Source organism: Pteropus medius, unplaced genomic scaffold, assembly GCF_902729225.1.
Source record: "Pteropus medius unplaced genomic scaffold, Ma_sr-lr_union100, whole genome shotgun sequence".
In the NCBI taxonomy this organism is placed as follows: Eukaryota; Metazoa; Chordata; class Mammalia; order Chiroptera; family Pteropodidae; genus Pteropus; species Pteropus medius.
Window position 1 is genome coordinate 391,222 of NW_024346065.1, and position 22,894 is coordinate 414,115.

Sequence of the window (22,894 nt, forward strand, 5' to 3'; positions counted from 1 at the left end):
TTTAGCAGTCACTCCACATTTCCTCCTACTTAGCCCCGCTCCCACTCCAAGCAACAGCTAATCTACTTTCTGTCTGTATAGATTTTCCTATTCTTGACAGTTCATACATGGAATTATACACATGTGGTGCTTTGTGACTAGCTTCTTTCACTTAGCATAATCTTGTCAAAATTCATCTATGTTGTAGTATATACCAATACTTCATTCCTTTTTATGACTGAACAGCATTCCATTATATGGAGATACATTTTGTTTATCAGCTGATGGACACTGGGTTGTTTCTACCTTTTGGCTATTATGAATAATGCTGCAATAAACATTTGTGTACAAGATTTTGTGTGGACAGATGTTTTCATTTCTCTTGGGCAGATACCTAGGAGTGGAATTGCTGGGTCATATGGTAACTATATGTAACCTTTTCAGGAACTGCTAGACTGTTTTCCAAAGTGGCTGCACTATTTTACATTCACTAGTGCTGCGTGAGCCTTCTTATTTCTTTACATCCTTGTTAACACTTATTGTTACGTATTTTTGATTTTAGCCATTCTAATGGGTATGAAGTATTTCATTGTTTTTTTGATTTGCATTTCCATGGAGGCTAATAATGTTAAGTATCTTTTCATGTGTTTATTGGTCATTTGTGTATCTTCTTTGGAGCAAGGTCTGTTTAGATTCTTTGCCTATTTTTAAATTGGGTTATTTGCCTTTTTATTATTGAGTTATAGGAGTTCTTTACATATGCTGAAGTCTCTTATCAGATATATGATTTGCAAAATTTTTCTCCCATTCTTTGGGTTATCTTCTCACTATCTCGATGTCCTTTAAGACATAAATTTTTAATATTGTTGATGTTCAATTTATCTGTTTTTTTCTTTTGTTGCTTGTGGCTCACACTTTGAGAAACATTGCTAAAATGCAACTTGAAACTCTGGAGGCCTTGAGATCTCGAAGCATGGTGGTGCTTTATAAGTTACTTTTGACAGAGTCTTCCTCCAATTTGGGGTTTGGTTCCCCCATCCCAGCAAGCCTTGGCTCCTCAGGGCTGGATGCACACAGAGCCCCAGGGACCTTCACTGTGTTTTTGCCCCCTCCTTTTCCTGAGTGTACCACAATAGAGCAGCTGAAATGACAGTTTGGAAATGTCCTTTATTGTGAAAACTCAATGGCCTTTGTCTCTGGGATTTGAAATTTTGATGCAAATATTGGCAGCCAAGAGTTAGGAAGGCGGAGGGGAAGGGTTGGGAGAAGAAACCCTGCCACTGACTTCAGTAATGAGTCCTTTCGACTCTGCATTGCCTAGATTTTCTCGCCCATAAAATGGAGGAAAATACCTCCATCTCCCCATCTCAGTGGGGTTACTGTGAAGAGTCATTAATCTGTATTTGTTGGAAGACTTTGAGATCTTGGCATTACTGAGGCATTACTGAAGCACAAGATATTATTATAATAATAAATGATTTAATAGCATTTAATAGCAGGGAGTTGAGGTGACTAAAGCAAGAATCGGTAGGGGCGGGAAGGAGAGAGGGTTTGAGCTGTGAAAGGGCTGTAGCCTAGAGCTCCTGGGCCCAGACACAGATTTTGATTCTTAGAGGTGAACTTGTGTGATCTCTCATAAAGCGTTTGGGTCATTTCATCTGAATTTAGCATTGCTTTACTAAGTACTCCCTATATGACTTCTGCCGTAAGGAAAGATGACAATCTTTTTTTGAAATAAGCTATATACACATTAAAACAATTAGAAACAATGCAAAACATAATCAAGCGCTGAATTGGATATAGCAAGTGTCAAAAAGAAAGCAGGATGGGGCGAAGAGCTGCATTCTCCTGTTATGAATCCCAGGTCTACCACACACTCGCTGTGGGACTGTGCCTCAGTTTCTTTTTCTGCCACTGCAGCTGTTCCTGTAAGGACTAAGAATAATGGCCAGCACATAGTAAGCACTCAGATGTTGGACCTGTCGGGAATCTTGTCAGTCGCTCACTGCTTTTGCTGGTTATGTAATCTTGCCAAGTTGGTAGATCTCTCCCATCTTCGATTATCCCATCTGTAAAATGGGCAGAAGGATAGTTACTCACAAGATGGCTGTGAGAATGGAGGGAGACAATGTTTGTAAGTTACATGGCAGGGGCCCTACAAAGGTAAGCATGCACTAAATGAGTTATTACTATCATTAACACTATTACCTGCCCTTGCTGAGGGGTAAGGGGTGTGGTCATGGCTGAGTTAAGTCACTGACCTTCTCTGGAAGCTGGAGTTTGAGGTGGGCAGGAAGGGATTGATAGGATGATTCAGATGACCAGATTCAGATAACCAGAGAAGAAAGCAGGATCAAAGAAAGACAGAAGTCTGAGGATGGACTACCCTCTGGAAGGCAGGAAGGGGCGGGGGCTTCTCAGTTTTATCTCCAGCCCCGAGCGTGGCCGGCTGTATCTGGTAGAGACCTGGCGGGTGTTCACCTCCGACCCGCGTTCCGCAATCTCGACTTTCACCTTCCCATTTGGCCAGTGTAGGGCTTTGCAAGGCTGGAGCAGACTCCCCTCCCTGAGGAATGTGGATCCCTCTTCCTGGGCAGCCTAGGCCCAGCGCGTACCTCCTCCCCCGCAGTCAGGGGCCCAGTTGTCTTCACTCACCCTCTGCTAGGATCCTGTTTCAAAGTCACCTGAAAGCCATGTCCTTCCTCGCCCGCCCTTCCCCTCCCTGTAAATCACCTGGAGCTCGCATTTGCCTGGAACAGGTTTTTTTTTTTTTGACTTGTTTTATTTTTGACAATTCTATAAACGTCGTTTACCATACACACTTGTCTACACCCAGGTATCGAATATCTTGAACCCAGTGGTTCTGATATCAGTGTCGCTTTCCTCCTCCCTAGGAGCTGGTGATAACACTGCCGGTGGGACTTCTCACAGGGTCTCACCCTGGGCTTCTTTTCTCTGGCCTTGTGCTGGGACTGCAACTTTTTCTCAGGACCTTTGTTGATGAATTATTTTGGGATGCTCTTGCTCAAAACCTAGCCTATTCTTATTGAGTTCCCCCAACCCCATTTTCCAGGTATGTACCTTTCCAAGCCCACATGATTACATACAGACGTAAAAACGAGACAGAGTCTGTCTTCGTTTACAAAAATTGGGTCCTTTGTTACATAGGTTTCTGCATCTCCCCCCACCCCCGCGCCCCATCTAGCGATCTCTAGGTAGACTCCCTCCAAGTTATCAGCTTCTTAATGTCTTTGTCAGCTTCTCCGTGGTTTGGATTTACATCTGTAAAGGGTCACCGAGTTTCGGGGAAGAATTCAAGACATGCCTTTCTGCCGAGGTGACCTGCTCTTGTGGGATCAGGACCCCAAATGGGATTCCAACCAGTAACTCACTTGAAAGCCCACTTTCCTGTTCGTATCGTGGGAGATGTTTGGGCTGTCTGGTGCCCTCTTGGGAGGCAGTGATACCAGTTCTGTGACACCGGGGTGACCCCACCATGCGCCTTTTTGCATCTTGGAGCACCTTGGCTGCCCCAGAGCGGCTCGTGTGCTGCGGGGCCGACACCATTAGGCCGCGCGCTCTCCCCACTTGCGGGCGTTAATCATCAGCCGCGCCTGAGCCCGCAGCCGCCGCAGCCTTTACCCCCAGCTCCAGCTCGCAGCGCGGGGAAGTTTCCCCGGGCCCCTGGGAGCCGCCAATTGCTGGATTCCAGTCGCGGCCCGAGTCTCCACCCACTGGAAAAATTCCTGGTCCGCCCCTCCCTCTCTCTTCCCTCCCGCTGCAGCCCGGGATCGGCCCCAACTTCCTGCCGGGCGCTGGGAAGCCGCGCTCGGGCTGGGGTCCCCGGGGGCCGCGCTAGCAGCTGGCCGAGTCGGAGGCCAGGGGGCTGGCCGTGGGCGGGAGCCGCCCGCAGCCTCAACCCCTTCCGAAAGCGACTTTCAAACTCGCGCCCGCGTCGTCGCGCCACCTGGGCGGCCGTGCACGCCGTGCGCGGGACCCGGCGGGCGGCCACAGCTGGGTGAGTGTCCTTCGCCTCTCCTCTCTCCCTCCGCCAGTGCCGCCGGCGGAGTGGCGGTGCCCAGGGTCACTCTGAGCTCCCTACCGTCTCGGGGCACCCGCTCGCTCCCCTGCGAAGTGAGGACGAGGGCCCGGGGTTACACGTTGGCTCCCGCTAAGGCGACCCTCCGGCCCAGGGCTGGAGCGCAGGAGGCTGGTACAAGGAGACATTGTCTGTCCTTCAGCCCCCACCCTGGAAACTAAAGGAGCGGATGAGCCGCGTGCCTCCGAGAGCCTCAGTTTGAAACCCGGGAAGCCCGCGAGGCTGCGACCACCCGCTGCCCTGCGCTCTCGGGCGCCCGAGGTCTGGTTCTTGCCCCAGACTGTGAGCCCCGCGGGGTGGACTCTCCTGGGAAGGACCGAGTCTCTGGTCTTGGGAGCCCAAGAGGCGCCAGCAGCCTGTTCCGGGTTGTGCCACACGGTGCTGGCTCTTGGGAATCTCAGCTCATGTCTTGGAGGGATTAGAGTGGGTGCCAGAAGTGGGAATTCGGGGAGCAGAAATCACAGAGGCCACTGTCTGCCACCGTCTGCCTTGACCTTGCCCACTCCTGAAGTCGGTTTGATTGATTTGCTCTCAATCGCAGCCCTTTGATTCGGAAAGCTAGGATAAGGCATGCAAGCTTGAAAATTTCAAGACGTTTTTAGGTAGCTGCTTTTGCTCTCTGGAGCTGCTTTTGAAAACAAAAGGAAGAACGGTGTGGGAAATGTAATGGTGGGAGGCTGGAGAGGTGTGGCCCGGGGGCGGGGCGGCGTTAGGTCACTCGCTAAACTGTTGGCAGAGGAAGGGGGACCGTCCCCTGCTCTGGGGCCCCCAGGAGGCAACCCAGACGGTATCACCCTGCAGGGAGCCCTGGACTGGAGGTTCCCAGAGTCTTCCCAGCCCGGCCTTTCATGCAGCCCAATCACACCCACCTTGCTCAAGAAATAATATAAGCAGGGAGAGTAGTGACAGCCACCTCCCCCCCGCCCCATCCTCCAAATCACCTGCCGCCCTTCAGGAAAGGGCCTTTGCAGCCCCTCCTCTGCTCGGTCTGGAGTGGAATCCTGAGTGACTTAGCTGGGAGTACTTTACCCCGACCATCCTCAGCAGAAAACCTAGGGAGTAAGGACCCAAGGAGTAAGTATACCCCTCCTCTTTGTTCTTCACCCCTTCCCTGTGGGCCTGGGCTGCCTCATCTCCTTTTACACCTGCTGATAATACTCTGCTGCTCCCACTCCCTTCCTGGAGGGTTGGGCAGCCCCTTGGCTCCCTGGGTATCTGTTTTGGGGATGGGACAAATCAAATAATTGAAGCAGAGGGAGGCGTTTGTGAAGAGCTTGGGGGCTTTTATTAGAAATGGCATAACAGAGAATGGAAAGAGCACTGGCCTGGGAGTCCAACACAGGATTTTGCCTGAGTTTTGGTCCTGGCTCTGCTGCCTCAAAGATTGAGAATCACCTGGGTTGGAAGGCACCTCACATTAGCCTGCTCCATGTACGTGAAGGCAGAAGAACCCAGAGATGGGAGGTGATGTGAGCCTGATCCCTGTTCGCCAAATAGGGACCAGAACTCAGATTTCCTCACTCTGTCTAATTGATACTTTTCCCCATGTGACTTGGGTAAGTCACATATCTTTTCTGACTCAGTTTCCATGTGAATAAAGTGGAGTACTTACTTGCCTGCTCTTCCTCATAGAGGCTGTGGCGAGGATCAAATGAAGCCATCCATACATGTGGAAAGTGCTCCGTAAACTATACAAAGTAAAAGTTTCACTGTGGCTAGGAGGGGCCCTCAAGGGCTTTATAATTTACTGGCTACGTCCCATATGTGCCACAGGAGATAGTAGATAGTAGGAGCCAATGGTGAAAGTTTATACTCCTGGTCTGTAATATCTCAGCTCCAGAGTCAACATTTGCCTTACCAAATCCACAACTACCCCAGAGCCACTGTGTTTACACTGGAGGAGGCCAAAGGCCATGGCCTGGCGATCAGGGTTGGAGGGGAAAAGGAACCGTCTTCTAGACTGGAGGCTTGCCCCTTTACCCGCCCTCCCCAACCTTGTGAAGGCTCTGGCTCCAAGCCTGGAGGGTTGCTACAAGTCCAGGCTGGTGCTGACCTAGGAGGGTTAATTGTGAAGCCATCCAGCTATTTTCTGTTGTGTTGTGTTTGGGGCTGAGGGGACTCTGGGTGTTGGGAGGGTGTTGCCTTTGCAGCTGCACTGAGGGCTCTCTTCAGTTCCTCATTTGCCCCCCTCCCCCATCCTAGGCTGCCCACTCTGGCCCAGGCGGCTGCTCTGTCCCTCCTCTCTGGCCAGCTGCACATCCACTGGCCTTTGTTCCAGGTCTACCCTCCCCAGCAGAAGCCCTCAGGCTGGGTCCCTGGCTGCTGGAAATCACTACTGCCAGCAGGAATGTTCTACTGGAGTCACAGCGGATCTGGTGGACCCTCATTTCCTCTTGTTGGGCCCATCTTGGGGCCCCCATTTGCTTCTGGCCAGATTCTCTCACTACCTTTTCTTATCCCTTTTCTTTCCCCTGAATGAATATATCATCTTTTCCTTACTATATCCATGCCTCTTAGTTCTATTTTAAAGCATTCATTCATTTATTTGGCATCTGCTACGTATGAATGCTAGACACAGGAGACACAGCAGTGAACAAAATATACAACAATCATTGACCTATGGAGTTGACTTCTAGTGGGAGAAGCTGACAATAAGCAAGATAATTGAAATAGAAAGCATGTTAGTGAGAAGCGGAAAAATATGATAAGGAAGGTGGATGTGAATTGTCATAGAAGGAAGTGAGATGATGTTTTAGATGGGGTGGTCTGGGAAGTGTCCCGAAGAAGGGATGTTTGAGATAATGCCTGCAGGAGATATTTCCCTTCATCTCTGATTTCCTTTTCTTGAAACCAAGTTCTAGCAACACTGCAGCATTGAGGAGCAAGGTTTGGAATTGAAGGCACCTGGGTTCAGATCCCAGCTTGACAGCTTACTAGCCCGGTGGTGCTAAACTCCTTTGTGCCTGTGTTTCTCACCTGTAAAATGGAGTTAGTCATCATACCTACCACGTATGGTACTGTGAGAATGAACATGAGACGATGTATATTAAGTGCTTTGCAAAGCCTATAGAGGTGTTCAATAAATGATAGTCTTTTGTCATTTCTCCAGCCAAATTCAGCAGGAGTAGCCTAGGATATTTAATGCTAAGGACTGTAGATGAAAAGTTTTCCATTTCAAGTATTAGGCAGGAATGGGGAATTAGAGGGAGGTGAAAAAAAATCCTAGTTAGTGCAGACTTTCTATTTAGTTAGGTTTTTCTAATCGACCCTAGATTCCCGAAGGTTGAAAAGGCAGGACTCCCAGGTGTGTGACTTCCCCTGGTGACTGGGTGAGCTGGAGGCAGCCCTGACCCTCCCTTGCTCTGGAATTCCCTGTTTCCTATCAGCCCTGTTGAATCACACACTCTAGTCTTCTGCTCTGCCTCTCACTAGAAAGGCTCTCCACCCTCCCCCAAAGTCATGTAGATAAATTATGCTGAGGGGTTGAGAAAAGGGTGGGGAAAAGAGAAGGGCGGGGGAGAGCTATTCTAGGAGGGCCTGTGGAGGTGGGCTAGAGGATTCCGATGGAGGCTCAGAGGCAGCCCCGAAAAAAGTGTCAAAAAGGGTCCACCATAGACTGGAATTTAAGAGTAAGGATGGACGGATACTGTGAGATCTCAGGGTCTGGCTGGACTCTGCTCAGCTCTGTGCTGCTTCCGCCCAGCCAGCCTGAGGAGTCTCTTCTCTCAGCTGGAACCACAGACCTCAAAGGGAGGTGCCCATCTAAAAGGCTGCTGCCAAACTGCGGTCGAGCGGTTTCCTGGGGGCCCTGCCCTAGCTCAGGAAGCTGGGTGGTGGAGGGTGGGGCCCAGGGAAGTGGTCGTCAGCCAGAACACTCCCCCTGAAGGCCCAGCTGCACACACAGGCCAGCCTGGCAGGCCCTGTGGTGAAAGAACTTTCTGCGCCAGCCAGTTGGTGCCTGGGGAACCAGCTAAAGCTAGATGTAATCTGGCCTCAGAGGAAGTTGCAAAGAGGGCCCTGAACAGCCCTAGACATTTTTGTGATATCGATGACCTCAAGTCACGGGAGAAAGAAAACTGGGCAGAGTCAATTAACCTGTGGTTGTAAGTAGGTGCCTCTAGAGAGGCTGGCAGCCCCTCTGGAGTTAGCTGTCTGGAACAAGGCCTGGCCTTGGCAACTGGTCTCAGCTCCGTTCTCCTTATTTTGATTAGAAGCTCTCTGAGGGTAGGAAATGTGCTCGACTCCTCTTTGATCTCACATACCATCCAGAACGGTATAATCAATAAGGCTCAGTGACTTTGTCCTGGGGTCCCATCCTGAGAGTAATCTGGGCTTGGTCTCATCTACTCCAGTTTTTGCTCCATGAGATTAGGAAGAAGGCCATGGTGGGGGTCAAGCCCAGCCCTAGGTGGACCATTGCCATCTGGGAATGCAAGCAAAGACAGAGCTAGGCTTTTGACAGTTCTGCTGCTGGCTTCTGGGGAGAGAGCCTTGGTTGAAGATCAAGGAGTGGATTTTTAAGGACTCCTAAATTATTTCATGCTGAGCAGACCTGGGTTGAACATAGGACCTGAACAAGGTTTCAGCGGGTGCAATGGTGGCTTTGCATGTAGCCTTCGGGAAACACAGTTTGAGGGTTCCAGAAGCTGCTCTGAGTATTGCTGAAGTCTGGTTGAGAATGGCAGGAGGATGCAACAGGAGGAGGAAAGTCTGTTTTACTGTGGTAATAGGATCCCAAGAGGAGAGATGAGTTCTACAGGTACTGGGAGATCTTAAAAACTCATATCCTTTATAGATCCTTTATGCCTCAGGCTGCAAGACTTGGTGTGTGTGTGTGTGTGTGTGTGTGTGTGTGTGTAAATTAGAGGTTCTTGAGCAATAGATAGCAAATGTTTATTGAAAGGAAAAGGGAACCAGTATTCATACAGCCTCTCTCCTATACATTGCTATATCCCCGTGCTTGTTGCATGATAGGATTCCAATAAATATTTGTTGAATCAGTAAAACCCTACTGTGTGATGAAACCTTAGGAATTAAAGAAATTTTCATGTTCTTCACAAATGTTCTATTCCTGTCTGAAAGTGCCCAAGATATAAGATTCTAAGACATTAACCTGTAGTCAGCTGCTCTGGCAGAGGGGCAGGCTGGCTTGTATTCCTCCAGCCTGGGAAAGTGAAAGGGTGCCCGGAGTTACTGGGACCAGTCCTCCCAGGTCTGCTGCAGAGTTTGCTCCCAAGTGGACACTAGGATGTGCTTATAGTCGGGAGTATAGTTTATCCCATAACATGTTCCATAAAATCCCATAACACTTGTATGCCATTCAGGACTTGGCTGCCCAACAGCCTTACTTATCTGTACCTACACAGCCAAGAAGGCTTCCAGGATTCAAGTTCCTACATTTTTTTTCACACTGTTCCCCTCAGACCCTGTTTAACTTTTATATATAAGCGGTGTCATCCTATTTCCAACTCCACGATTGAAAGGAAGCAGCAAAGAATATAAAGAGACTGGCATTGAGAGGAAATATGACCACAGTGCAACTGAGAGTTGACAGTAAGAGTGGACAGAGACCAAAACGCTATGAAAAGCCAGTACTAGTGTAAGAGCGTGGGGGTCATTTATTTCGTTTAGGGTGAATGGCTTGGCACACCTTGGCCCTTGGGGGAAATCATCATTTTGATAATTGATGCTTTGCTGTAATTGTGATGCTGAGTCCTCAAGAAAAGGTTAAGTTTCCCTTGACTCTGTTTAGGAAGGCAGGGAAAGAAGTGGTCAGCATATTTCTAAGATTCCCAGATTGACTAAAATTTTTTTAAATGTAGTATCACTAATTCTCTTAAAAAGGCAAAATAAGTGGGGTTACTCCCATCCACAAATAAGGAAACTGAGTCCTCACAAGTTTGGTCACTTGTGCAGGATCGCTCAGCTAAGACCTGGCAGGGATGAGGTTTGGACTTCTGAATGACTATAGATAGAGAGCACATGCTCTTAGCTCTGCCCCGGACTGTTTTGAAACTTGGCACTCTCTTGAAAATGTGGCTTTTTGGACAGCTAGTCAGGCTTTGACTGTGTAACGGTAGAGCCAGGATGGGTCCAACCTTAATTCAGTGCCATCCAAGCAGACTGCCAGTTATCCCAAAGGGTGCTTGCCTCAGTGGAAACAAGAATGCTTTTAAGACAGTCACATTTGAAGCACCTACCTGGGTGCCACACAGCACTTTCTGAGGCCAGAAAATGACAGGGAGGAGCTGCCGTTTCAAAAATCCCAGGGCTCTTTCCATCAGGAGCTTTGTTCCTTTGTTCTGGATGCTGCTGAAAGATGCTGTGCTGTGCAGCCTTGGCACTGGTTGTTCCAGCTGATCTCCCTACCCCCATGTTCCCACCACCCAGACCTGGTAAATGGCAATTTCATCATATTTACTTCTCTCATTCGTTATAGAGATAGAATATGACAGATGCAGTCGAAGTTCCCTTTGTTTTTCTCCCTTATCCCTTTCTCTTTCTCAGAAGTAACATTCTCCTGAATATGGTTTCTCATTCCTATGCGTGTTTTTATACTTTTTACTGTAATCTGTAATTTATATCTCATGTTGTTTTAATTTTGTCGTAATCATGTTGAATGTGTTCTTGAACTTGCATGTTCTATCCAACAATGCAGTCTAGATTTACCCACGTCGATATATTTAAATCTGTTATTCATTTAACTGTATTGGTATTTATTATATAATTATATCAATTCCCTTATTAATAGACATTTAAGTTGTTTCCATTTTCACACCACTGTAAATAATACTGTATTGACCGTCCATGTGCCAATCTTCTCTAATGTACGTGTCAGCAGTGGGAATACTGGCTCATAAATTGAGATTTTTAAGATATTGCTGGCCAAATACTGCCCCCAAATGATTTGTAACCAATTTATATTCTAAATAGAAATATGAGAGCTCCTATTTTACTAGCATTTGGATAGTGTCTTTTAATCTAGTATATATGAAATGATATTTTAAAATTATTTTATAAATTGGTTTTTAAAATTAGCACTTTGATTACAGGTAGAGATGAGCATTTTTTCATTTTTGTTGGCTAATTATATTTTTTTATTCTGAGTCTTTGCCTTTCACATAAAAAAAATATATATATATTTTAACCAGGTAACACATCCACATAATTCAAACCTCAAAAGGGAATGTGGTGAAAAGTTTCCCGCCCCTGCCCCGCTAGCTCACCGCCCCACCCTGCGGCATGTTAAAGGTCCTGTGTACTTTTTCAGTTTTAATTGCCATTGTCTTTTTCTTGTTGATTTTTAGGAATACACACACACACACACACACACACACACACACACACACACACACACACACACACACACGTTAAATAACTATCTTTTGCAGGTCATATTCATTATATATAGTTCTGGATTGTCCTAACTTTATTAATGTCATTTTTCATACGGAAGTTTTGGTTTTGATGTCAGACTTACCAGTCTTTTGTTTGTACTTTCGGTGTCTTGTTCAAGAAATCCTTTCCTACTCTGATTTTATAAACATATATATATATATATATATATATATGTTTATATATAAACATATATATGTTTATATATAAACATATATATGTTTATATATAAACATATATATAAACATATATATGCAGAAGAGACACACATATATATATATATATATATGTTTTGTTTTAAATTTAAATTTGGCTTCCTACACTTATATTGAATGTATTTTTTTTTTGTTTTTTATGACTGGTTCTCAACCCTGGCTATACATTATAGCCTCACAAAGAGCTTTAAAAAAAATACTGACGTCTGAGCCTTACCTCAGATCAGACCAATAAAATAAAAATATCTTGGGGTGGGACCCAGGCATGGTTATGAAACATCCCAGGTGACTTTTATGTTCAGCCAAGGGTAAGGATCACTCAACCTTATAAGATGAAACTGATTTTTTTCCCCCAGTGGAATGGCCAATTTTTCCATTACTAGTTATTGAATAGTCTATACTTTTCCTGCTGACTTATTTTTTAGATTCGATTGATTGCTTTATCACTTTATTGAGATATATTTCATATACCTTAAAATTCACCTATGTAAATGTATATAGTTCAGGGGTTTTTAGTAAATCCACAGATTTGCACAAACATTACCACTATCTAATCTTAAAAGATTTTTATCATCCCCCAAAAGAACCCTTGTACCTATTAGCAATCATTTCCTATTTTCCCCAGTCCTGGGTAACCACTAATCTATTTTCTATCTCTATGGATTGGGCTATTCTGGACATTTCACATAAATGAATTCATACAATATATAGTCTGTTTTGACTAGCTTCTTTCATGTAGCATAAAATTTTCAAGAGTCATCCATGTTGTGCCATGTTATCGGTTCTTCATTCTTTTTTTTATTGCCAAATAATATTCTGTTGTATAGGCATACTACATTTTTGTTTATCCATTTATCAGTTGATGGGCATTTGAGCTGTTTCCACTTTTGGGCTATTATGAATAATGCTGCAATGAACAGTTGTATATAACTTTTGTGTAGATATATGTTTTCAATTTTCTCAGGTATATATCTAGGAGTAGAATTAATTACTGGGTTGTATGGTAACTCTGTTTAACTTTTTGAATAACCGCTAAATTTTTTTCCACATAAGGCTACACCATTTTATATTCCTAGCAGCAAATTAGCACAAGTGTTCTAATTTCTCCACATCCTCACCAACACTTATTGTTGAATATTGTTTTACTTTAGCCATCCTAGTGTGTATGAAGTGTTATTAATGTGTGTGTGTGTGTGTGTGTGTGCGTGTGTGTATGTGTGTGTGTGTGTATGTGTTTAAACTGTGGTTTTGATTTACATTTCCTTAATGATTAATGATATAGAGCATCTTTTCATGTGCTTTTTGGCTATTCGTATACTTCTTTGCAGAAATGTCTATTCACATTTTTTTCTCATTTTGGCTATTCTCAGTTCCTTGCTTTCCATATGAGTTTTAGGATGAGCTTGCCAGTTTCTACAAAAATCCATCTGGAGTTTTGATTGCATCTGTAGGTCAATTTTGGAGAGTACTGCCAAATTTAAGAATGTTAAGTGTTCTGATCCATGAACATGGGATATCCTTCCATTTATTCAGATCTTTAATTTATTTTAACAATGTTTTGTGTTTCCAGTACACAAGTCTTATGCTTCTTTTGTTAAATATAGTCCAAAGTATTTTTATGCTTTTTGTTGCTATTATATATGGGATTGTTTCATTTCTTAATTTCATTTTTGGGTTATTTACTGCTTATGTATAGGAATAGACTTATTTTTTTTGTATCGATTTTGTATCCTGCTATCTTGCTTTTGTTAGTTCTAATAGTTTGTGGTGGATTCCTTAGGATTTTCTATATATATAAGATCCTACCATTTATTAAGAGAGATAGTTTTAATTCTTCCTTTTTGATCTGGATGTCTTTTTCTTGCCTAATTGCCCTGGCTAGAACTCCAGTAAAATGTTGAATGGAAGTGCCATGAAGGGGACATACTCGTCTTATTCCTAATCTCAAGGTAAAAACATTCAGCTTTTTCCATTAAGTATGACGTAACCTGTGGGTTTTTTTGTAGATGGTCTTTATAAGGTTGGGGATATTCCTTTCTATGCCTGGTTTGTGCGGTGTTTTTATCATGGAAGGGTGTTCAGTTTTGTCAAAGGTTTTTTTTCTGGGTCTATTGATCAGGTGTTTTTTGTACTTTATTAATACCTAGAATTATATTAACTGATTTTCAGATTTAAACCCAAACTTGTATTTCTGGGATAAATTCACATGGTCATAGTGTATACTCCTTTTTATAGGTTGCTGGATTCAATTTGTTAGTATTTTGTTGAGGGTTTTTACAGCTATATTTAGAAGGAATATTGGACCGTAGCTTTCTTTTCTTATAATGTCTTATCTGGTCTTGATATAGGGTAATATACAGCCTTATAGAATGAGTTGGGAAGTGCTAGTTGATACTATTCCACTCTGGTATCTTTGGAGCCACTTATGCCTCAGTTTTCTGATCTGTAAAACAGGGATAATAATACCTGCCTCTCCCTTCTGCCCCTGGCTGTTAAGGACCAAAGAGTTAATATCCTCAAGCTTTGAAAGCCTGGGTGCGGGGAGGAGCCGCGTAAATAGAGTATTGTTGTGCTAGTGAATGATCTGGCTTTGTTTGTGTGTCTTCAGTATTTGACTTCCTGCAGTTAGTGTCCCCTGTGTTTAATTGCTGGAGATATTTGCATGTCCCCAGCTGTGTGGCATTCACCTGCCTGGCTGCGGCCTCAGTCCCCACCCAGAGGGGACCTGCTGAGTTGGGTGGGAAGCAGCATTTCCTCTGTTAGGGGCCTCCCAGGAATCAGGAATGATAGAAATGCAGAAAGTATGACCCACACACGGAACTGGTTCTGAATAGGACGTTTATTGGAGAGGTTTTGCAGGAGGCGCAGGCGCTTTAATTCCCGAGGCCGTTGGTGGCGGCTCGCTGCTCGCCCCAAGCCTGTTAACTGCTTATCTGCCGGTGGGAAGAATGCAGCTCCCCGGCCCCACACGGCCTTCTTGGTGCTCAGATGGGAGCCCTTTTGAGAAAAGCAGTAGGTACCCAGCTGGGGCCAGGCCAGGGGTGCGAGTGGGGCGTGACCAGGACTTTTTCAACTCCAAGCCTCCAAGACTTGCCAGACTCCCCCATGAAACCTGGCCAGCCACAGGCTTTGGGGCAAAAGGTAGGTTTCTCTCTTGGGGGTTTAGAAACTGAGTTCCTCACAGGTGCAGGTATAAGATAGCTAGTCCTTTTTATTCTGCCTGGCTTCTTCTAGTGGATTTGTCCATCATGGCTGGGTAAGAACAAGACAGTCCTGTGTTCCTCTTGAAGGTGACTGAAAATGGTTCTCTGGGAGCTTGGGTGGGGGGGTCTTTCTGATCTCTGAACATTCAGAGTTGGGTGTTTAGAGAAGAGGCAGTTCTGGAGGGACCCAGCATGCACACGCACTGGGAAAAGCAGAGTTAATCTCCTACTTCTTTCTGAAGTTTCCTTTTCCCAGAATCCACAGAGGGTGGATTTTATTTTAGATAAAATCAAGTAGTGGCACGTGGATCACATGAAGGAAGTTCTCCCCCACCCTGCCTGCCCCTGATTGATCCCACCAGGCAGGGGCGGTGCTCACACCGGTGTGCATCACTTCCAGAGCTCTGGGCAGCAGGAACGAGGAGGTCAGGGGGCAGATCCTGACTTGACTATGTCTTTCAGCCTTGAATCAAGGCCTTGCTTTTCCAGGAGCAGGACTCTGCTGCCTGAGCCAAGCTGCTCAATGCCACGTGTACCCTCTCACCCCAGAGTCTGGGGTTTGGTGATTGCTGCCTCTCCTGTCCTCATTCTGGTCTGTGTAACCTCTCTGTTGAGGGAGAAAGCTCCTTTCCTTCCCCCTGGGAACTGGTTGGATGAGTTTCCTGGGCCTCCTTGCTGAGGCCCCTTAGAAGAAAAGGCAGGGACCTGAGGGGGTGGGGGTAGGGCAGGTGCTATGGGGTGAAGAGGGGCCCTCCTGGGCTCTGTGGGACAGGGATCTGTGAGGAGTACGAGAAGTGCGGGAGGCTGGCTGCCTTTGAGAACTGACCTTATGTGAGTCTATAAGGTCTGCCTTGGAAATCAAAGTTCCAGACTTCTGTGGCTCAGGTACCAGGCCCAAGGTCAGTATCCAGGAGCCTGAGGGAGTGCTCGCTGGAGCTCTTCTCTTGCTGTAGTGTACGAGGAATGGGAAGCGCCAGGGCAGTTTGACCAACTGAAGCAGTTCACAAAAGGGAGCTGCTTGCATGTACAGACTATTTTGGGTCTGGTAGCTCATACTTAGAATTGGAGAGGAAGTTGTATTTGGGGGAGCCATCCTGCCGGCAGCCTTGCCCCCTAATGCTAACTTGCTTGGGGAGGGAAAGTGAGAATTTGGGGAAGGGAAAATTCCTCAGGTGGTAAGATGTACGCTCCCCAGCCCAATGGGAGCTGCTGGCCTGAAATCCCAAATAGGAGAGTCCTTTCCCGTTCAACCCTGTGTCTCAGTTTTCTAGAGTAGGTGTTCTCATCCTGCTTTTAGAACCATTTAAGTCACATGTAGCTTCATGTTTATTTGGAGCTTTGTTTCTTTTCCCTTCACAGGAGTTGGAATAGGTCTCATTCTTCTTTCTAGCAGATGTTCCCTAGTCTAGTGGTTCCCAACCTTTCTGGCACCAGGGACAAGTGCTCCTGTGAGAATCTAATGCCTGACGATCTGAGGTGGAGCTGAGGCGGTGATGCTAGTGCTGGGGAGCGGCTGCAAACGCAGATGAAACTTCCCTTGCTTGCCTGCCTCTCACCTACTGTGCAGCCTGGTTCCTAACAGGCCACGGACTGGTACTGGTCTGCGTTGGGGTTGGTGACCCCTGCCCTAGTCTCTCTCTTTCTCTTCCTTGAAGCTCTCTATGACCTTCTTGGCCCTGTGAATTCTTCTTGAACACTCTGGTTATATGGACACCTACTGCCACAGCCCCATCTGGCAGTTTGTACTTTCTAGTCCACATTCTTACACCTCATCTCAAAGAGCTCTGTCTCCACCTGTCTTGGTAGTTGTTCCTCCAGGACTGGCCCAGGTGTGTCCTTCCCCACAAAGCCGCTGCCGATTCCTTCAGTCTGTCCTCAGCCTGCCTTCTGAGAAGCCTCTTGCTGCCAGCCGCCCAGGTCTTTGAGTGGGCCAGGTCTTTTGGGACTCAACTTTCCCATGCAGCTGCCTTTGCATTAAATGCCCTCCGGTCTCTTCTTCACCTAGCAAAAACTCGCTCATTATTGAAGACCCAGCTAAAATGTCACCTCCTTTTTAAAATCTGCCTGGGTCCCCCAGGTAGCACTAGGTACTCTTAACAGTTTATATATTCTTCTGTACCAGCATGCAAGGCACTGCTTTGAGGATAATCTATTTATATGGCTCTTTGTCCTTCTAGAATCCAGTTCCTCAAAGGGACAATGTCTTATTTCGGTACCCCTAGGACCTAGCAGGCATCATGCTCTGAACTGAAGGCAATCTTGAACTTCCATAGTGCACATGACACGACTCTTTACCTCCTTTTGTTATTGATGCACTTGTCTTGCTCCTCCTGATAAAATATCAGCTCTCTGGAGCACGTTCTGCGTGTGACTTATTTTTGTATCTCCCACAAGCCTGCCACAATGTCTTTGTTCTTGCGGGTGCTTGAATATAGTTGTCTGGGGAATTCTGAAGCTCACAACTTATGCAAGAAGGGCAGTAGTGTTATCCCTAAAGAGAGCGATGTTGCAACACCAGTCACTCACTGCCTTGCTCTTTATATCCAGCTAGTTAGCAGGGCTAAGACTGGTTTTGAGTGGTGCTGGCTTGAGCCTCTGGACTCATTCATACACATTCTACTGCTTTCTCCTCTTTGATATTCCCTGTGACTTAGAAAATGGGTGAACCGCAAGGTTTTTCCCAGTTCCTTGCATCCTCGTCTTATGTCCTGGATCTCTACATGTCCACCCTGAAGATGAATTTTGTCTTTTCTTTTAAGCTCAAGGACCAGTATCAAGGGTGGTTTTTATTGATCATTTATTTGTGTTTTTACTATCTCACGTTACCTCAAATTCTGTTCCTGCTCAGGCCTGTTGTCCCCCATGGCTCTGTTCCTCTCCAGCTCCTCACAGTACATGCCATTCTCCCTGTGGAGCTCTGAGGAATGTGCCCTGCCCGCTACAGCACAGGACTCTGGCTCATTTATACTTCATCTTCTGGTCTGACTTTCTGTTGGTCATGGATATCAGACTGTTTTTTTTTTCCAGCTGAATTGCTTTGTATTCACCCTTAAAAGATCTTGGTTGGAATTGACGTTGAGATCATAGATGATGGATGGTTGGTGGCAGAGGGTTAGGTCATGTCGGTTCACCAAGTTTAACATATATCTTTATTATTAATTGCAAATGTGGTCAACATTTTAGGCTCAAATTAGAAAAATCTCTTATCCTGGTTGCTTGTGAAACAACCACTTATTCATCATCACCATTATTGCTGCCATTTCTGGTGTGTCAGATGTACAAATTGCTTAACTTGTATCATCTCTATCTCGGAGATCAGTGAGGTTGGTACTGTTGCTGTGCTCATTTTGCATGTGAGGAACTTGAAACTTGGTGAGGTTAAGTGACTTGCCCAAGGCCACCTACAGCCAATAAAGTGGAGGAGCTGGGATTTAAGCCAGGTCTGCCTGACTCTAAAGCCTGTAGATCCATTTAGTGCATTTAATCTCTGGGCTCCCTGGACTCTCATGCACACACACGTTTGGATATTATCTCCTCTGCTGAGAACTCGGAGACCTAATGGGGCCTCTCTGTTTCCACTTAGGTTCCTGGTGAGATTTTCCAGTGTCTTTGAACCTGATGTAATAGTAAATGCTGCAGCTCTTAAAGGTGTGACTCCTGTTTCCTTCCTTTCCCAACCCCAGCCAAGAGGTCTCAATTCAAGCAGCTCTCACTGTGGGGGTAGGGGACAACATGATGGCTAATTGGCTGGGTTATGTCCCTGAGTTTTGCTGATAAGAAGAGGTGGTTCTATGAGCCTTTTTGACCTAGAGATGAGAGAGGTGGGGCCTCTGGGAACATTGGATCTGTCTGTGACTTCTAGCACCGTCTTTTGGCTACTCCATCTTCTGGGGACATTGTGTCATTTCCCTGTTTAATCACAAGTAGTTCTAGGAACCAGGTTGACTACTCTGGCTGTGAGCAACAGCAATTTCTAATCAACAGTAATTGCTCTCATTTGCCTTTAGTATGGGTCTATGTCAAATCTCCTGCAGACTGCTTTTCCTTCTCTGAACTCCAAAGTGGTCCCTTGGCTGCTTTGCCTCTCCTTCCAGTTTTTTTATGACTGGTCACTTAATATGTGGCATGTCAGGGCAAGTGTGCCCCTGCTCTAGTCCTTTGTCTGGGGCCAAGTCAGACAGGACTGACGGGGTGAATGAGCAGTCACCGCTAGCTCGTGGGTGCTTCTTGGCTAATGGGAAACTTGCTGGCAGTGACTAATGTGGAAACCCATTAGTCTAGGAAGAACTGGCTCAGGTTTTGACTTCTATCACTGTTTACCTTTCACCTGACTGAGGAAAGTGGTGAGAGGTGCTCCAGGCACAATCTGCAGCCCTTTCAGCAGGCATTTATCGAGCATTGCCCTCTGGGGGTAAAGGAAGACTTTGGGAAAGAAGGCCCAGCCCACTGGGTTTTACTGTTTAGTCCAGGAGAAAAGCTTGCACATATAAACCCCCAAGGATCAGTATTTAAGCGATACTCAGGGTCATTAGAATTTAAAGAAGTGTTTAGTATTGGTGTCCTACGTCTGCCGTAACAAACTTCACAAACTTGGTGGCTTAAAACAACTTACATTTATGATGTTTCGGTTCTGGAGGTCAGAAGTTAGCCTTGGGTCCCCAGGGCTGTGTTCCTTCTGGAGGCTCCAGGGGAGAATTTGTTTTCCTGTATTCTCTAGCTTCTTAAGGCTGCCTAGGGCCTTTGGTGGTCCATTTCCTCCATCTGCAAAGCCAGCAGCGTAGCATTTTCCAGTCTCTTTCTCTCTGTCCCTCTGTTTTTGTTGTCACATCAACTTCTGATTCCTGCTGCCTCCCTCTTACAAGGACCCTTGTGATTACATGGGCCCACCCAGGTAACCTAGGGTAACCTCCCCATCTCAAGATCCTTAACTTGAGCACATCTGTGGTCTCTTTGCCGTATAAGGTAACATTCACAGGTTCCTTATATCCAGGGTTTGTGATGTGATATTCTTGGGGGCTAACAGGGCATTATGCAGTCTACAATAGTGTGTGTGTTAGAGGGGTTGGAAATGGTTGAGGAGGCCTTTCCGAAGGAAGTGGTTTGACCAAATTTGTGTAGGGAGAGAGGGTCTGGGACATATTCCAGGTTTGAGGAACGACATGAGCAAATGTTGGGGTCATGACCTGGCGGGAACAGTGAGGTGTGGGCGAGCAGCCATTGAAACGAGATGCTAGGGGCTTTCCTTCCTTCCAAGGCCAGGCCAAGGGAGTTTTCTAGACTTTAGATTTTAGGCCCAGACCTCCCAGAATTCAGATGAGAGGACCCCATTGGTAAACACACCCTTTTCCATCCCAGCAACTATAGTCCTGCTTCGAAGACACAGCCACATTTGGTGGCCACCTGCTGTTCTTGGGTGGTGGGAAAACAAATTCACGAGGGAAAATGAATTCATGAGGGAAAATGAATTTGAGCCAGCTGGCTTGCATTTGGGTGGCCCAGAAACCCTGGTCACACTGTTCGCACAGCCTCTGGGACAGTCACGTTGCTCACATTGAACACGGTCCCTCCCCCGGGAGCCTTCTCTTGTCCATTCTTAGGGTGCTTGGGGCCCCTGAGTCTCTGGGGACGGAAGGGAAGGGAAGGGCCAGAGTGAGAAAACTGCTCTGGAAAGGGGCGAAGAGCCAGACCCTCCCAGGGATCCTCCTGGGGTTGGGAAAGGGGCCTTCCTGCTGGTGTGACGTCACTCAGCTCTGCCCACCCTCCGCTGGCCGAGGCAGCACTCACCGAGACAGCACTCACCCAGGCCTAGTGGGGAGGAGTGAGGACACAAAGGCCAGAGCCGGGCTTCTGCTGGGGGCAGAGTTGGGGAGCAGCGTGGCTCAGGGTGGTGCCGAGCTGTAGGCAAGAGCACAGATGAGTGACTCAGGATCTCAGCTGAGCTCTCTGAGGTTCACATTGCTCCTGCCCTGGAAAAGGCGAGCAAGTTGTCTGGAAAAGTTGTGGCTTTTCTCCCTTGCTTCCTTCTGGTGCCCTCGCCGAGATCCCGACAGTGTAGTTGGGGGATCGTTCTAGGGAAGGTCCAAGGCCGTCTGCTGCCCCGGTTTGGATGGAGACCCTCAGCACCGTTTAGGCGGTGTTGGTAGTTGAAAGATAAAAGGCAGCCTGCGGCACCTGAGTTGGGACTTGGCCTGGGTGCAGGTACTGCGTGAGCTCCCCCTTCCTCTAACTTGGGGCGGTGGACTTTGGAGTAAGTTGCCTTTGGGGGAAGCCCCTTGCTCCTTTCCTGCCCGCCTCCAAAGCAAACGTGGTGTGTCATGTATCAGGCTTCCACTTCTTGGGTGTGGGGCGAAAGGATGATGTTAGCCTCCTCCACACCTGGACGCATCCTCCCTGAACTGAATCATTTTCTGGGGAGCCTCCAGAGTGCTGGCCCACACAGAGGGCTCGCCAAAAAATGCCCCATCCCCCTCTGCCACCTTCTCAGCCTGCTGGCTGGGGAGGAAGGGCCAGCAGAGAATATTGCTGCGTCCTGGGGATTCTCCAGGGAAGCAGAGGTTCTCTAGGAAGTTTAGGTGAGGGCCCCTGTGAGACCATTTATTTTCTGAAGTTGTCGGGGGGAGCTGAGTCCCCAACTTTCTGAAGTTGTTGGGTTTTGAGTGGTGTCGTTTTCTCCTTGGAAGCAGGGGTATGGATCAGATTGGGGGCATGGAGCCTGAGGCACAGTGGGGAAGAGAAGGATAGGGACCTGCATTCTAATCTTGGCTTTGGGGTGAATCTTACAACATGCAGCGATGCTCAGTGGAAAGGAAGGAAATGTTGGCTCTGCCCAGGGGCATGTGGGCAGCCGCTTCAGGCGTCTCTGTGAGAGTCTAAACTGTACACACAGCCATGCTTGGCAACAGACTTTTAGAACCAGAATGCACTCAAATCGAGTATGATGTCTCTTTTCCGTCACTATCAAATGGTGTCTACTCACAGTCCTCTCTGGTCCTGTGCCTCGTTTGCTCTCACTGCCCCATTCGCTCTTCATTTCTCCCTTTCTGGGTCTCTATGTTCTTTTTCTGTCCTCCTCCTGCCCGGGAGAGAGCAAGTGCCTTGTGATCCTGGGTCTCCTGGTCATGGTCCAGCTTTTCCCCTCATCTGAGGAATTGGTCTGACCTCATGACTTCACGCTTTTCCCCTTCTCTGTGACCTGTGATCCTTTGACCTGGAATCTGTATTTTTACCATATGGTTCTAACTGGAGGGTAAATGGCCAGAGGTTTCGTAGTAGCAGGTCTAGAAAAAGCTGTAAGGAATCTTAACACTCAGCCCTTTACCTCCATGGGCCTTTGTTGGGTAAATGAAGTATCATATTAAAAACCCTGATCTTTCAAGTCTTAATGTGTCCCCCATGGTTTATGCATTCAGGTGGCCCTGCCTGATGTGAAATCCTTAAGAGAGTCAGGGGCAGGAGAGCATGAACACTGGGGCCTGAGTTCACATCCAGCCTCTACCACATGCTACTTCTGTGGCCTCAGCTTCTGTACCTGTAAAATGGGGACAATAATATTATCTATCTCATAGGGTTTGTTATGAGATATAAGTGGCTTATTATGTCTGTAGCACTTAGAACATTTTGGCTGTTATGGTTGGTTTTAGTCCCAGAAGGACTTGGGCAGGAGTAGTGCTTTCAATGTGAGCTTGGTTTGCAGGCGGATGGCTATGTTCAATCAGAGAAAGTTTCTCCAAGCTTTCGTTTCTTGAGCTTGAAGTGTGCTTACATTGCCATGGGGTCCCCAAAGGGTTACTCTCAGAAGGTACCCTTTAGAGATAAATGTAGAGGTGTGTGAGTGTGTGTAGAGGACCGCGCGGGGCTGTGACTAATCCTTTACTTTAAGGCTGTGACCTAGCCAGCTGTGAAATCCATTTGGGACTTGCGCCTTTTCCATTTAGCATCCCCATAGGGGCTGACTGTCCCCAGGTCTGATCTGGGAAAGGTCTTAGGCCATAAGTCCCTGCCCC

General features: G+C 46.8%; 1 protein-coding gene and 1 long non-coding RNA gene across 11 annotated transcripts in view; one reads left to right on the plus strand and one right to left on the minus strand.

The window, feature by feature from the left end:
* The window catches only part of PLEKHG3 (pleckstrin homology and RhoGEF domain containing G3), a 60,175-nt gene that overhangs the window by 19,810 nt on the left and 17,471 nt on the right, over positions 1-22,894 (plus strand). The window contains exons 1-3 of one of the 10 annotated variants that reach the window (XM_039875231.1): positions 3,789-3,997; positions 5,034-5,152; positions 13,571-13,637. The exons of 1 other annotated variant lie outside the window; for it this stretch is intronic. Coding sequence is in view for 6 of the 9 variants with exons in the window: in XM_039875227.1 (XP_039731161.1) it covers positions 14,677-14,829 (153 nt within the window). In the remaining 3 variants the exon portion in view is untranslated. Of the gene's footprint in view, positions 1-3,788; positions 3,998-5,033; positions 5,153-13,570; positions 13,638-13,712; positions 14,830-22,894 lie in introns of those variants that run through there. 8 more of the 10 variants (XM_039875229.1, XM_039875233.1, XM_039875227.1 and 5 more) reach the window with 8 other exon arrangements.
* LOC120612746 (uncharacterized) lies at positions 1,096-3,722 on the minus strand. Its single transcript, XR_005655521.1, has 2 exons — positions 3,372-3,722; positions 1,096-2,048 (listed from the first exon to the last, which is right to left on the minus strand). It is a non-coding gene; the product is annotated as an uncharacterized LOC120612746 (long non-coding RNA).